Source organism: Mixophyes fleayi, chromosome 5 (genome assembly GCF_038048845.1).
Source record: "Mixophyes fleayi isolate aMixFle1 chromosome 5, aMixFle1.hap1, whole genome shotgun sequence".
Taxonomy (NCBI): domain Eukaryota; kingdom Metazoa; phylum Chordata; class Amphibia; order Anura; family Limnodynastidae; genus Mixophyes; species Mixophyes fleayi.
The window spans coordinates 245842142-245858305 of record NC_134406.1 but is presented as its reverse complement, the minus strand read 5'-3'; the positions used below and the strand labels follow the sequence as shown (position 1 = coordinate 245858305).

Here is a 16164-nt window from a genome sequence, read left to right as displayed (position 1 = left end):
TATTTTTTTTTTTTACAAAAACACTGTATTAATGACATCAAAAGCCCACGATTGTACATCTGCAAGGGGGAATAATAAGTCACCAATATAAAGGTTTCCGATATTATTGCATGCTTTATGTCATAAGAGTGTCATAAATGTATATAAATGTATAATGTATAACCATAAATGTTATTCTCTCGGATAGGCTGTGCGGACGATACCCTGCCGGACAGGCTGTGCGGACGATACCCTGTCGGACAGGCTGTGCGGACGATACCCTGCCGGACAGGCTGTGCGGACGATACCCTGCCGGACAGGCTGTGCGGACGATACCCTGCCGGACAGGCTGTGCGGACGATACCCTGCCGGACAGGCTGTGCGGACGATACCCTGCCGGATAGATTAGCTGAATGAACAGTACTGGCTTGTTGACTTTCGCTTTATGGTAACCCAGACTTAGCTCACACTACTGCTAAGCACTGATCTCATTACTACTGTTCCAATATAACAATGTGAATCATACAGCAAAAGGTCTCAGTCTGCAAAATTGACATTATATTAAAATTTTGGTACCATTTATGGCACAATAACGGATTATTGCATCTGTACCAAAAGCCCCAATTTGCTCCTTCAGTATGCTGCAACATGCCTTCAAATAAGTTCACCTAAAAATGCACTATGCTGGCACCTGCTGTTTCAGTAGTGTAATACTAAGGGCTAAGCATAAAGCCAAATAAATTGGTAAAAAACAAGTCAGCTTATCTACAGTACCCCATTTGAGCTTGAAGTCTAAATTCTCTGTCACACAAACCAAATATAGGACTCGTTTTTGTCAACAGCCAGTTAAATTACCAGCTTGTTTTTTTGGGCACGAGAGGAAACCCACAGTAACAGGGAGAACATATTGAATGCACACAGATAGGTCCATGATCGGAATCAAATCCATAATCCCAGCAGAAACACTATCCCTTCACCCTAAGTGCTTCCCCTCACCCTAAGTGCTTCCCTTCACCCTAAGTGCTTCCCCTCACCCTAAGTGCTTCCCTTCACCCTAAGTGCTTCCCTTCACCCTAAGTGCTTCCCTTCACCTTAAGTGCATCCCCTCACCCTAAGTGCTTCCCTTCACCCTAAGTGCATCCCTTCACCCTAAGTGCTTCCCTTCACCCTAAGTGCTTCCTTTCACCCTAAGTGCTTCCTTTCACCCTAAGTGCTTCCCTTCACCCTAAGTGCATCCCTTCACCCTAAGTGCTTCCTTTCACCCTAAGTGCATCCCTTCACCCTAAGTGATTCCTTTCACCCTAAGTGCATCCCTTCACCCTAAGTGCTTCCCCTCACCCTAAGTGCTTCCTTTCACCCTAAGTGCTTCCCTTCACCCTAAGTGCATCCCTTCACCCTAAGTGCTTCCCCTCACCCTAAGTGCTTCCTTTCACCCTAAGTGCATCCCTTCACCCTAAATGCGTCCCTTCACCCTAAGTGCTTCCCCTCACCCTAAGTGCTTCCTTTCACCCTAAGTGCATCCCTTCTCCCTAAGTGCTTCCCCTCACACTAAGTGCTTCCCTTCACCCTAAGTGCTTCCCTTCACCCTAAATGCTTCCCTTCACCCTAAGTGCATCCCTTCACCCTAAGTGCTTCCCCTCACCCTAAGTGCTTCCTTTCACCCTAAGTGCATCCCTTCACCCTAAGTGCTTCCCTTCACCCTAAGTGCTTCCCTTCACCCTAAGTGCTTCCCTTCACCTTAAGTGCATCCCCTCACCCTAAGTGCTTCCCTTCACCCTAAGTGCTTCCTTTCACCCTAAGTGCTTCCTTTCACCCTAAGTGCTTCCCTTCACCCTAAGTGCATCCCTTCACCCTAAGTGCTTCCTTTCACCCTAAGTGCATCCCTTCACCCTAAGTGATTCCTTTCACCCTAAGTGCATCCCTTCACCCTAAGTGCTTCCCCTCACCCTAAGTGCTTCCTTTCACCCTAAGTGCTTCCCTTCACCCTAAGTGCATCCCTTCACCCTAAGTGCTTCCCCTCACCCTAAGTGCTTCCTTTCACCCTAAGTGCATCCCTTCACCCTAAATGCGTCCCTTCACCCTAAGTGCTTCCCCTCACCCTAAGTGCTTCCTTTCACCCTAAGTGCATCCCTTCTCCCTAAGTGCTTCCCCTCACACTAAGTGCTTCCCTTCACCCTAAGTGCTTCCCTTCACCCTAAATGCTTCCCTTCACCCTAAGTGCATCCCTTCACCCTAAGTGCTTCCCCTCACCCTAAGTGCTTCCTTTCACCCTAAGTGCATCCCTTCACCCTAAGTGCTTCTCTTCACCCTAAGTGCTTCCCTTCGGGTTAAATAAACAAAATGCCATGCAATAGATACATTTGGTCATTTCAAATACATAAACATGACATGAATTAACATATGGTTTACTATAAACAAAGATAAAATTGGAATGAAGTGAAATATACTAAATATTAAAAGTTACTATTAGTACTTAAGTAACAGCTCAGCAGAAATAGTATGTTAAAAAAAACATTTATTAAGCAAAAAACATTCTCATCACTTGGTTCACAATTTCATAAGGTTGGTCTTGGCCATAAAAATTATATAATAATAATAATAATAATAATAATATTAATAATAATAATAATAATACAAAATCAATACATGTTGGTTAGAATTCCATCCTGTAGATCTTTTATAACTACCCTGTTTTTGCTTTTAGTTTTATAAATGGCAAATACATGCACAAAACTAAGTATAAAGGTTTTCTCTGCCTTCAGATTAAATTAATTCATTCATACATGCCATCTATGCTCAACTATCTGTGGTTTGCAGTCATGTGTATATTTTCATTGACCTTGGATATGACATGTCTATGTAATGCTCTGGATTGAATACAATTATATCAAAAGCACAGTTTGGTGTCATATACAAGGACAACAAAAGCAGACTACAATCTGGTGATACAAATACATGGCTCAGAAGCTCATAAGGAAGCTAGAAAGATAAAAAAAAGAAATTCAATTTGCAAAAGAGCATTCCAACAGTCAACAATACAGTATTTAATAACTGTACCAGAGTGCTGAAAGGAGGGTACCTAGGTTTTGAAGGCAGTGAATGAAATAAGAAATCATTGTTACTCAGCAGTGCCATCTGCTGGCGGGCGTTGTTGGGAGAGCAAGACGGTGGTAATGAGAACGGTGATTACTTCTATGCTGAAAAATAAAAACAAAAATAACTCTCTTGCTGACTACGCTCCCATCTCTCAGCTCCCATGTCTCTTCAAGCATCTTGAGAAGTTTGTCTACACTCGTTTTACTCTTTCTTTTCTCACACAATCTATTGGACCCTCGCCCATTCCCGATTACAGGATTGTTTGTTCAGGCTGCACCCACTGGGAATGCCCATCCTTGCACAACAAGACTTTCTCCTGGCCTCCAAGCGTTTCCTGAAAACTAACCTCTTTAGGCAAGCTTACCAAATTCCTGAGCCACCGTCTGAACCAACCCAAGTTGCTTTTATCCAATTACTGACACTCTACTCAGTGCATTCATACTTGCATTAATTCTCCTTCTATATTCAAAAACCCCTGACTGGATCATATAGTCCCACTAAGCACTTTTCCCTATTGTTATCTGGCTAATCCAAGTGCACGTAACCTCACTATCAAACTCCTATAGATTGTACGCTTGTGAGTCTTACCCTCTTGTAAAGCTGGGTACACACTACAGGGTTTTTCGTCCAATAATCGGCTCAACCAGCTGACATACGACCGCTTGTTCCAAAGTCCGGTCAGTGTGTGCAGTGACACGATGTTCGAAAGTCTGCCCAAATGGACGATTGTTGCCTCATTTGGTTGGTCGTAACGTTTAATATTTTCGTTTCAATCTCGTTTCCGCTGTGTAGTGTGTATAAACTTCCGACCGATCCACAACAGTGAGTATGAAATTACAGTCATTGCTCACGACAACATGGCTGTAAAAAGTCGCTAACGGGACAGCTGCTCTTCCCTTTATCGTCCTAACAAAGGCTAGTGTGTATGCAGTCCATGGACCGAGCGATTGGATCATCGATCGCATGTAAAATCGATCGGCATAAAAAGATGGTGGAAAATTCTGTAGTGTTTACCCAGCTTAAGGCACTTTAAGAGCCTTATCCGCTCTGTCTGTCTGTTAATACTTAGTCTTGTTTTATTACTGTGTTTGTCAACAGCTGTAAAGCGCTACGGAGTATAATTGTGATACATAAATAATAATAATAATAATAGCAGCAGCTGTGGTGAATTTACCACAAAACTGAGAGAAATACAGCAACATTTTGTTAGAAAATATTTTCTATCCAATAATGTATCACAAAGTAACCTTTCTTCATTTTGTTCTACATAAAGAAACTGTGATGAATTTCATTTATAAAAAAAACCAACTAAAATAAACTGGTAGTTTTTGCTTTATAACATCCCATAACATAAAAGAAAATAATTCAATAATAAAAAAAAAAACTAGAGTAAATGTGTTTATTTTTTCTTTAACGATATAAAACAATATGCTATTTAAGCAACAAATATAAAAACATTGGAAGTTCATAAAAATATTTTGCTATCTTCGATACAAAAATAACATTTACAACAATGATCTATGGTGTCATCTGCTGAAAAGCTTTTGCCAATTTCTAAACCAGGAATCTTTCATCTACAAGAGTTTTGGACGCCAAGTTCCTCTTCCCCACAGCAGCACGAATAAGCCGGAAACACTGAAAAAGGAAAAAGCACTTGAATCTAGAAAAAGAATTTGTGCCAAGTAAAAGTACCGATCTCAGAGGTATTTATTATAAACAGCTCACCTCATGTTGTAGGTAGGTGATAATAGCAGCCAAAACAAAGCTTTGCGACATGATATCAACAATACAGAAAAATAGATTATCGAAGATGAGGAGCATTGATTCATGACCGTGGAACAGAACTTCACTGAAAGAATGATTTTCATCTATGGTGTAGATAAACAGGTTCACAGTCAGATCACTGAGAAAAATGAACAATTCACATCTGGGCTGGTAACAAGCCACCTTTTATCTATGGCTACAAAAAGTATGTCAATGGGTGGTAAGTTCAATTACATGACATTACTGTGATTAATTGAGCTTTCCCTTAAAATCTGGTATTCTTGAACAACAGAATGTGCATTACTGTAAAAGGACATGTCTAAAACTGCCTATAGAGAGTCAGAGTACAAAATGCCTGGACACAGGTCCAGTTTGGATACACACATAAGTCAGTCTTTTGGTGATTAGATAAAATGACTAGATCACTTGGGGTCCAATTCGTGTGATAACTGCACATACTCACTGATCAGTCTTCAGCCAAAACATACTTCTGAAATAACATAGATCTTAGTCCGATCGATACAATTAGAGTTTCATTGAAATTATTGCCCATTTTGGGCCTATACGCAGAGCCATGTCTAGGCATTTTGGTAAAAAATAACCAACTTGTTTAAAATAATCACTCCATGTGAGTACGGGAAGACATGTTTCAAGGAGGATTACATAAGTCAAGAAAAAAGATTATCATCTGAGTCTGTGGAAATCAAATTATTTTACTATAATGTGACTTAAATCTTCTATAGGCATAATCAGTATAGATGAGGTCGTGATTGCATACATACAGCCATTCCCATTCCAATTTTCCTAGTATGAATCTGTGGCTATTCTTTTTAGCTAAAGGGGAGAAAGACAGACTACAAATACAATACCATTATAGAAGATACTTCTGTCCATTGGCTCCATAAATTCCATGTTGAGCAAGCGTTCAAAAAGCAGCTTATCTTTCACAAAGTAGTCCATGTCTTTAAAAGCCTATAGTACATGAAAGGAGGGTACTCTTAAGTTGTTCTGAATGAGTCACTAATAGAAGACATTGCACTATAGGAAAAGTTTACTTCTAAGCTTTACATCTATAGGGTCTAGTATGAGGCATGAGCTGTCTAATGCAGACCAACAGCATAGTGGTTAGTATTGCTAGCTCACAGCACTGGGGTCTTGTGTTGGAAAGCAACCAGGGTGTTATCTGCATGGAGTTGGTATGCTCTCCCCATGTCAGCGTGTGTTTCCTCTGGGCGCTCCAATCATGGACAAAACTTAGGTAAATCTTCTAACTAAAATAAGCACTAGTGCGTTTGTAGATGTGGGTGCATTTAGGTGCATGTAAATGAATAAACATTCTCTGCACTGTGCAACATGTTGGCGCTATATAGAGTAATAACAAAATAAAGCTATGTAACACTGGATTTAGTAGTTTAAGTAGGAAGGCAGATTTGATCTTGAGTTCCCTTGTGCTCCTATTGGTGAGCTACCAGCCGGGTAATTCCTCGTGGCTTCCCATGTGGTTTAATGTAGAAATTAGCACATTTGCATTCATCACACAGCATGTACTTTGGATGCTGTGTGTTGGCAGCTGGGCACCGATCTGGTCACCATTAAGAGCCACAGTAAATAAATGGTGTCTCAGAGATCTGCTGCTACCAACCCCAATAAATCTACGACAAACTGTCAGCAAGTGGTTAAACACAACTTGCCAAACACGGCTAAAACACAACAAGACATGTCCCGTTTTGGAATCAAATATAATCAAATATGGGCAGCACGGTGGCTCAGTGGTTAGCACTTCTGCCTCACAGCACTGGGGTCATGAGTTCAATTCCCAACCATGGCCTTATCTATGTGGAGTTTGTATGTTCTCTCTCTGTTTGCGTGGGTTTCTTCCGGGTGCTCCAGTTTCCTCCCACACTCCAAAAATATACTAGTAGGATAATTGGCTGCTATCAAAATTGACCCTAGTCTCTCTCTCCCTCTCTGTCTGTGTGTGTATGTTAGGGAATTTAGACTGTAAGCTCCAATGGGGCAGGGACTGATGTGAATGAGTTCTCTGTACAGCTCTGCGGAATTGATGGCGCTATATAAATAAATGGGTGATGATGAGGATGATGAAGTATACGCTTCTGAGAGCCAAGAGGGACCTTATAAATCATACATCAACACAGAAAAGATGGATATTTGGGAAGCGGGATGGTTTTAGGTTCAAAAGAAGGAATGCTGTGAAACATGGCACATACATGGTCAATGAATGAGCAAAGGAACTTATTCATGGTGTGGTAAGCCTTTGTGCTCTGCTCCGATATAGTCGATGAGCTCTGTAAAAACCGAGAAGGTCCATGGTTCTGAAATTAAACCAAACACACTTTCAACCAGTGACCAATGTAAAAGTAGACTAAGTGGTAAATCTCCATACTGTACAAAAGTCTATGCTCATCTTTACCTTTGTTAAATTATCATGAATCCGGTCAAACTGTGCCCTGGTTCGATTGGAGATGGAAATCTGAAAGGTCTGAATATCCATGTTTGGCTGTAGCCCTCTTTGACTGCACATATTCTCCTACAAATAGGGAAAGACATTAATTTTATGGAAACACAATCACAGTTATGCTGATGACTCCATGGCGGCTCATGTGTGCAAGTTAACATTCAGCTAACTTTTCAGTTTGGTGTTAAATACTGTATACCAATGCCGCCCCCACACTTGTCTTGTCCAACATCAGGGCCTTTAGACTGCCTGGGCAAATAGTTAATGTTAGTAAGCTTTTAGGACCCATGGGATCTATATACTTTTTTGTCACTTACTGGTTGTCCATGAGAACGACCAATAAAGTTCAAGAGAGGAACAATAGTGAGAGGGAAAAGGTAGTAAAACAAAATGATAATGAAATCCAGAATTACTGCTGGTGCCTAGATTTGGGGGTAATTTCTATTTAGGTCAATGAAAGCACATCTTCTCTTGTCCCTTAAAAGATCTTGTGGCTCCTGGATTTGACTGACTGACTCCTGAATTCTACAGGACTCTGTCCACCCTTGGCATATACCCAATATTACTCAATACAATTACCGCTTCTCTCTTTAAATTCATATTCATCTCCTCCATGTTGGTATCTGAGTGTCCATGGACTGAGCGACCGTGGATATAGTACCCATAGCATCTGTGTGACAAAACGAACACGGAGATCTGAAAAGTGGACAGCAATAATGAGCATATTACTACAAATCTATGAATATATATGGGGGTGTACTGTGGACAAGTAAACATTTCATAGACAATTGTCAAGGTATTGTGACAGCTCCCAAGATCACGTTTATATTTGTCTCACATTCATTATCTCATCACTTATTAGAGTATATCTTTTTTCTTTTTTAATGTATACACATACATCTAAGCGCTCCACAAAGTTGGTAACTAAATAACTGTGGAAGAAGGTAAGCACATAAGAGTCAGACAATATACGTCACTTTTAACTATTTTATCCAATACAATCCAAACAAAACAAAACCATGTGAAAGGTGACCAAAAGGAAGCCTTATCTACCACTGAAACAAAATCAATATAAAATTCACTTAAAATCTGTTAAAAATACCGTATATACTCAAATATAAAGTCGACTCGAATATAAGCCGAGGCACCTAATTTTACCACAAAAAACTGGGAAAACTTATTGACTCGAGTATAAGCCTAGGGTGGGAAATGCAGCAGCTAATGGTATTTTTTTTTTTTTTTTTTTTAAAAGCTCACTTCTGTTTAATTACTGTAATTGCAGTCAGAGTTTTAAACAATCAGGATAATCACAGTCTTAACAAATGATTTGACAACTCAAACATTTCTATAGGGATTCTATGCACATGGAAACACAAAACAAAAGACAAGATCATTTGGAAATCACCTGCCAACTCCAACTAGGTAAAGAAAAAAACAGGGAAAAACAGCGCAAATTTAACCGCTAAAACCTAAATAAAAATGATAGGTTAAATCTATGAATTAGTTTTTAGCAAAAGCATAAAGAACAGTACATGACAAGGAACATTCATAAATGATTATAAAATCATTGGGTACAACCTAACATAAATAAATCAAAGATAATTTAAGCAATACCCTAGGGTGCTGTTTTGTAATGTAAATTGATGCATCTGCAGATCATTGGGTTTGTGAATTAACCAAAGAATGAAGAGGAGAGGGGAGGAGAGGAGAGAGAGAGAGATATCAGCCTTTTATTTACCCCCGCAGTGGAATACACATAGGAAGTTCAGCACTTGAGTTCCAAATGCAAAACTTCATGTCAGTGGAACGCACATGCGTTCCACTGCGGAAGTTAACAGCTGAGGGACCGGAGACCAGGTAAGTTCACCCGTGTATAAGCCGAGGGGGCTTTTTCAGCATACAAAAATATGCTGAAAAACTCGGCTTATACACGAGTATATACGGTAAAAGTTATTGTTGGTATATACTGTCTGTATGAGGGACTGGCTGGGCATCTGCTCCCTGGGCTGGTCCAGTAGTTAGCTACCTGCACTGGACTACCTGCATTTTTTTCCTTTAAAATGTTCCCAATAGGCTGCTGAACAGAGACTCGCCCCCTGGGCTAGACTTTACCAGCCAGTCCCTGGTCTGTATTATCAGGGTGTCATGTAGAATAGCTTGAACACTGCTCCTTTCCATGGTCTTAATGAGAGCTCATTCGCTGCCAAAGTGACAGACTGCAGACAGGTAGAACATTATTCCTTTGGCACATGGGAGAAGAAGTTGCAAAAATATGTTTTCTGAGCTCTTATCCACCTAGAAAAGTTAATAAAAGCAGCGTTTAAAGCTTCAATTTGACACCAAATCCTGTGTCACCAGGAATAACCCCGGGCTGAGGACAGGGGGCGCAAGGTAGATTTATCAAACCTTCCAAAATGAAAAGTGGAGATGTTGCCCATAGCAACCAATCAGACTCTAGCTACAAATTATCTAGTACAGTCTAGATAAAGGATAGCTAGTATCTGATTGGTTGTTATAAGCAACATCTCCACTTTTTCTTTATACAAGGTTTGATAAATCAGAAGATAGGGAAGACATTTTAGTGGAATCCTATGGCAAAAGGGAAGAGCCATCAGAGTCTCCTCTGTATAAAAATGTTAAAAATAAAATTGATATTTATAATTCCGTAACAGTGCCAATCATGTGTAAGATACACGAATTTCACATCTCTGTAGTAGGGATAAGTAACCGATTAATATTTAGTGTGACAGAGTCACTGGATTAGTGCTGAATGGAAAAGGGATGTTTCCCGGGCTTTCTGCATGGGGTGCATTAAAACACCAGAGAAATTGTGGATGTGTGTGATAAAAGCTTCCCAAAGTGTGTTTCCCAGCTGTGGGAGAATATGGTAAGGGTCTCTGGTGTTATGGATGGAGAGAGAGAGTGGACTGTTAAACGTGTCTTCCAGGTTACCAGTGATCCTGCTGTTAGACAAATGTTTAGTCAGAGTCGGATGACAAGATGTTTATTTTGAAGCTTTCCTTTATTTCTCTGCTTAATAAAACTGGCTTCATTGCTGCTGCTCACTACCATCTACCCCAGGAGATGGTACCGGTTCCCCTCAAGCGGTCACATTAGGAAAAAGAATGGGGGTTGCATCAATACAGGGAATAAAACTGGATGTGCATTTTAATATGTTGTTCATCCTCATTTTGGCTGTATTGGTAATATAATGCACTGCAAAGTCCAAGAGACTAAGGTGTAACATGTTTAACATGAGCACAGTTTTATGTCCTTGTGAATAGTAAAGCAGGATGGAAGAGCTACATTCTTATGCTTGATAACAATCCTCATGCGCGTTAAAGATATTTATCCAGACAATTTCTTTTGCTTTGCATGAAGTAATTAGATTTGGGGTCAGACAGTCAAACATTCTTCTACACTCTCAGTGCTTCACCTACTTCAAACCTATTACTACAACTGGCCAGATCTCATTAGAAAACATCCTGTGCACTAGAGAAAATAATATTTTGTATTATATATTTAATGTTGTTCACCTGATAATTTTAACTTAATAGTACAGAATCATAAGCTTCAATTGTAAAGAGCCACTGTCAGACAGAAAGTTGTGCCCCAATCATATTGAGAGGATTTTCGTACTTCACGTTATACTGACAGGAGAGCTTTGGGAGGCAAGAAAGAAAACAATGGAACTGTATGGTGGTCTCCACAAACAGACTTATCAGTGCCATCATAGAAACTAGGTAAAGAAAACACACACACACACTAATTGTATATATATATATATATATATATATATAAATAAATCTCTATCTATCTCTATCCCTCTCTCATATATATATATATATATATATATATATATATATATATATATATATATATATATATATATATATATATAGTCATCACTTAATATTTACATGAGACACATGCAAAGACAAAATAAAATTATAGGACTTAAGTCCCTTTAAAATTAACTATCAAACAGCAGGATTACTTACATTACTCATGGAGCATAAATCAACAAACTGCCGGATCTTGTCCTCCACAAATCTTTCATAGACTCCAGAGAAAAAGAGAATCTGAAAGTATAAGGAATATTGTTATTATAACGTGACCATATCTCAATGTGTAAAGCTCTTTCGCTCCTTAGCGTACCTGTAAACACGCGATGGCAAGCCACAGCGCCGTGGCCACACCATGCCTCAGGATGCGGCTCCACGGAGCAATGTAATCCTGTGCGTCTCTGGAGAGGCTGGAGGAGGAATCCCGTAATGCCAAGTTTTCAAAACCCACAATCTGCAAGTAAAGCAAATGGTTGTTATAAAACTCTTTCAGCAGCTCCAACACCAGGGGCCTGAGTCATTAAGGAGAGCAAAGCAAAGACAAAGGAGTAACTTTACACCTGAGCAAAACAATGTTGCATTGGAGGGGGAGGTAAATTTAAAATGCAGGGACAGATTTATAGTCGGGGCAGGGCATTTCCTAGATTAACTTTACATTTTTGGGTAAAAATAAAATTATAAGTATTTGGGGCATATTCAATTAGCTTTCGGATTCGCGGTAACGCGCCGGAACAGCCGCGAAAGGTAATACGTTACCGCAATAACGTGGATTTTTGTTCGCAGCCCATAGGGTTACCGCGAATCCGAAAGCTAATTGAATATGCCCCTTTTTTTGTGTGCTACATGAAAAGTCAGTATTTTCCTTACGAGCAAAATAATAAACTAACTTGCACCCCTTGCATTGTAACATGGTTTGTCCAGGATAAAATTTACTCATTTTTCTTTTGCTTTGCTCTCCTTAATGACTCAGGCCCCAGGTGTCTTATTACTAGAGAGACGACATTGCGCTTATTCTGTATCACATACATGGGAGGCTCAATAAAGAGCTATATGTAAAACAAAATAATTTAACACCGTGGTATATTGTGATGAATGGTACTAAATGGCGATTGTAATAAAGTAGATTTAAATGACCCTCGGGGGTTTGTTAAAAACGAATAGTTCCCTGCTTGGTGGAATGGGTGAAAGCAAACATAGTGTTGGGGGGCTAGTGGCCCCCTTAGTGTAGCGACCAATGAATTACGTCATCCTTCCAGATATGGTAAGGACTGAGTTAAAAACAGTATGACCACACAGAAGAGAGACTTATTATCTTTCCTATGTCTATGTAACAGGCACTTTACTTATTATAAAAGTCCTCAGAACCGTCTGCTAAATAATCAGACTTCATCAGGAGGTAAAGATGATCATTCATCTTTACCTCCTGATGAAGTCTGATTATTTAGCAGACGAAACACGTTGAGGAGTGTCTGAGGACTTTTATTATTGTTTGGATATCGTGGTACCAGCGTGGCGGGAGTGCTGTGGAGACTCATCTACAATTGACTGATATCTATCTATATGTCTCTGAATGCATCCCAGATGAGTACCAAAAGATACCATTATATGCTTCTTTTATGTGTTTTTATGTAAGTGTGTTACTTACCGTCTTTTAGTAAATTCAGATTTTTACAATATTACACTATTTGAGTTTTTTTGCTCCTATGATGCTGAGGTTCCAGTCCTAACGAGATAATTCATTTGGATGAGTGACGTTACTGGCAACATCTTTGCAGCGTTGGAGACATCATTTCAGCATATATATCTATCTTCTAGTTCTACTATCTGGTACGCAGATATATGGTTATTGGTGATTTTTTTGTGGCATTGGATACAGTGTGTTGTCACGTGTGTATATTTCTAATCACCATTTCGGTTCCATCTTTCATATTGGAGAGTTGTAACAATTCTTGAGTGTGTATCTGATTTATCACACCTTACCTTCTCTCACATCATTACTCATTAATATTGTGGTAATACATTATGTGGCGCCGTGTTTCCTTTATTCCTTTATAGATTTTCCAGACTTACCATCTGTTTTGGAACTAGCTGCCTCCTGTACATTGGACTCTGTGTGAATTAATCTTGCTAAGTGACTTTATATACAGAATAGGGTTACGCGCCCCCTTGTATGTGGTATCTGTTGTTTGTATAAACTTTACTTATTAGTTTACCTATAACAATGAAACTAAAGACATTTACCTCTAGGAAGAAGAGCACAACAAGAACCTGGAACAGGGGATTGATCTTGCGCACAGTCTGGATTTTATTCCACTCGTTAGCTATGAAATACGTTCTCCAGATACTCACGGGTGCAGGGACAGTCTTTACACCACCTGCACAGAAAAAAGGAATTCAAACTGGATACATTATGTAGCACGTAAAGCGATCATCAACTCCCCATCCTATCTGTACATCAATATCATATCATTCATTAAGGAGAATCAATCATTAGAAATAGGTGAAACATATACTTAAGGTTTCGGTTAAAGAGAACCTTCGTATAGAATATTATTGTGATTTTTTTAAATTAAAAGCTAAATTGAATAAAAAATACTGTTTTTGCTGATGAGAATTACATAGGTCCTATTTTTATTGCAGAAATTACTTTCCCTCTCTGCACAGAGAATAAACCAACAGAGTAGGCAGCACCATCAGTTCACGTGTACATTAGACAAAATCAGGAGGTTAATAGTAGCCACAAACTCTGTTTTGCATTGCATTGGTCATAAAATTGCACACAGTAATGTAAAATTTAGATGAAATTGGTGGTTTGTGGCACCGCACTCACACACCAAAATTTCAACATGGCAAAGCGGACAAACATTTATTTTGTAAAGATTCCCAGCATGTGCAGAAGTAGCGATTGTTTCTACCAAGACCAATGTTTAATTTCACGCACTGTTCCAAGGCTACAAAAAGAAGGTTTTTCTCACCGTAAAATCCATTTCTCTGACTCCACTGGGGGACACTGCAAGACATTGGGGTATAGTAGGTGAGACTAGGAGTTTGGGTACTTATCAACTTGTTTTTTCCTCACACTCCTCCCCTACCTTGCCCCCCCTCTTCAGCTCAGGCATCAGTTTTTTCTAAGTGCCTGGGAGATAGTACCAAAAATACAGAAGTGACCTATCTCCTAGGCACTTAGAAAAAACTGAGGTCTGAGCTGGAGAGGGGGGGGGGGGGGGCATAGTAGGGGAGGAGTATGAGGAACAAACAAGTTGATAAATGCCTAAACTCCTAGTCCCACCTACTATACCCCAATGTCTTGCAGTGTCCCCCAATGGTAGGAAAGAAATGTCAAATTACAGGCACCTTTATAAAGATTTTAAAGATAATTAATAATTGATCATTGTTTATGTCAATGATATCCAGGCAAGTAGATAGACTGGGTGCTCGGATCATACAATGTGTGGTTAAATTAATTGTGCTGACACCATAGCATGTGTTGACCCCCAAATAAACACCAACAATCTTTCTGCCCTATTAAAAAAAATTCTGATTGAGTGTCACTGATGATTTGGTTGTTTTGGTCCTTAAAGTTCACATCGAGCAATCAGGTTGGCCACTCATTTGGTTATTTTGATTGAGAAAACAGATCTTGTGTGTGAGTTTATGTAGCTCATTTTAGCAATCCAATGACAGTAAGAACAGATATGAGATGAAATGGGTTTACTCGTACATTGACTATAAAAAGTTTTCACACCCCTTTGCAATGTTTCTCATCTTATTCTCCTATAACATGAACTCAAAATGGGGTTATTTGAGAATTCTTACTATTGATCAACACAAAATAATCTGTAAGGCCAAATAAATCACAACAACTCTAAAGCATTGTTTTCATTGCAAAAACTGATGATATAAATAGCCACAATTTTGCTAAGGTAGAACAAAATAAATCCTGGTCAATTAATTGACTGTGTACAATTAAAGTGTTTCAAGTCATTTAAAATAAATACACATAAATACACTTGTCTGAGAGGAGTCCCGTATTGGGTTAGAGCATTTCCTGTTCATTATCAAGCATTTCAAGATAATGTGAGAAAACACTATTTACAAGCATTAATCAGGGGAAATATATGAAACTTCAAAGATTTTTTAATATCCCCGGGAGCACGATCAAGTGTATCAAAAAGAAATGGATAGAGCAAATATCATCATCATCAGCAGCTATTTATATAACGCTGTAATTACAGTTGAAGGTGTTTCTACCAAGGAAGAAGGGAGGTCAATCCTTATGTAAATCAAATATTGTCACGTTATATGTAATTAAGAAACAGCTTTCAAATTGTTTTTTTATTTGACATTACAGGGAATGTTACAGTGATTCGTGGTAAGAACTTCTGAATAAATCAATTTTGATCACTTGATGTAAGAAAGTAAAATGTGTAAACTGCAAATGTGGTGAATGCTATTTATAGTCACTGTGCAAACATTCAATGTCCACGTTCTCCTAATGATTACATAATAATCTATATATTATTGCAAGTATGTAAAAGGAAAGAAACTCTGCAATTTTAAACTGAACAATGAGTCAGAGCTGGTTTACAGAATTCATTTGGCTAATGGTTTAGATAGGTGAAGAATTCCTGGGGGTATATGTATCAAGCTGTGAGTTTTCTGCAGGTTTGAAAAGTGGAGATGTTGCCTATAGCAACCAATCACATTCTAACTTTCATTTTGTAGAATGCACTAAATCAATGATAACTAGATTTGGATTGGTTGCTATAAGCAACATCTCCACTTTTTAAATCCGCAGCTTTATATATTTATCCCCTGGTGTAGAATTTTCATGTCTTCCAAAAGTAATAGTTTAACCATAACACAAACCAGAAACATTGTCAGCATCAGAATATATCATATACATAACAGGTAGGCCTAGCAGCATAGTTACGAACAGTTGTTCCAATTGAAAAAAATTACAGTATTAATAAAAATATGGTAAAAACACAGTAAAGCATTTTG

The 16164-nt window shown here is 39.0% G+C and overlaps 2 protein-coding genes across 5 annotated transcripts in view; one reads left to right on the top strand and one right to left on the bottom strand.

Moving 5' to 3' along the window:
- Positions 1 to 16164, top strand: part of CDH17 (cadherin 17) — a 322180-nt gene that overhangs the window by 174555 nt on the left and 131461 nt on the right. The gene's annotated exons all lie outside the window — the stretch shown is intronic.
- Positions 4461 to 16164, bottom strand: part of TMEM67 (transmembrane protein 67) — a 50641-nt gene continuing 38937 nt past the window's right edge. For 3 of the 4 annotated variants that reach the window (XM_075213789.1, XM_075213788.1, XM_075213792.1), the window contains 9 exons: positions 13402 to 13535; positions 11474 to 11614; positions 11317 to 11397; positions 7895 to 8011; positions 7271 to 7387; positions 7068 to 7172; positions 5709 to 5811; positions 4801 to 4943; positions 4461 to 4710 (listed from right to left, as the gene is read on the bottom strand). In XM_075213789.1, coding sequence (XP_075069890.1) covers positions 4630 to 4710; positions 4801 to 4943; positions 5709 to 5811; positions 7068 to 7172; positions 7271 to 7387; positions 7895 to 8011; positions 11317 to 11397; positions 11474 to 11614; positions 13402 to 13535 — 1022 coding nt within the window. In that variant the 3' untranslated portion in view covers positions 4461 to 4629. Of the gene's footprint in view, positions 4711 to 4800; positions 4944 to 5708; positions 5812 to 7067; positions 7173 to 7270; positions 7388 to 7894; positions 8012 to 11316; positions 11398 to 11473; positions 11615 to 13401; positions 13536 to 16164 lie in introns of those variants that run through there. The other variant, XM_075213790.1, reaches the window with a different exon arrangement.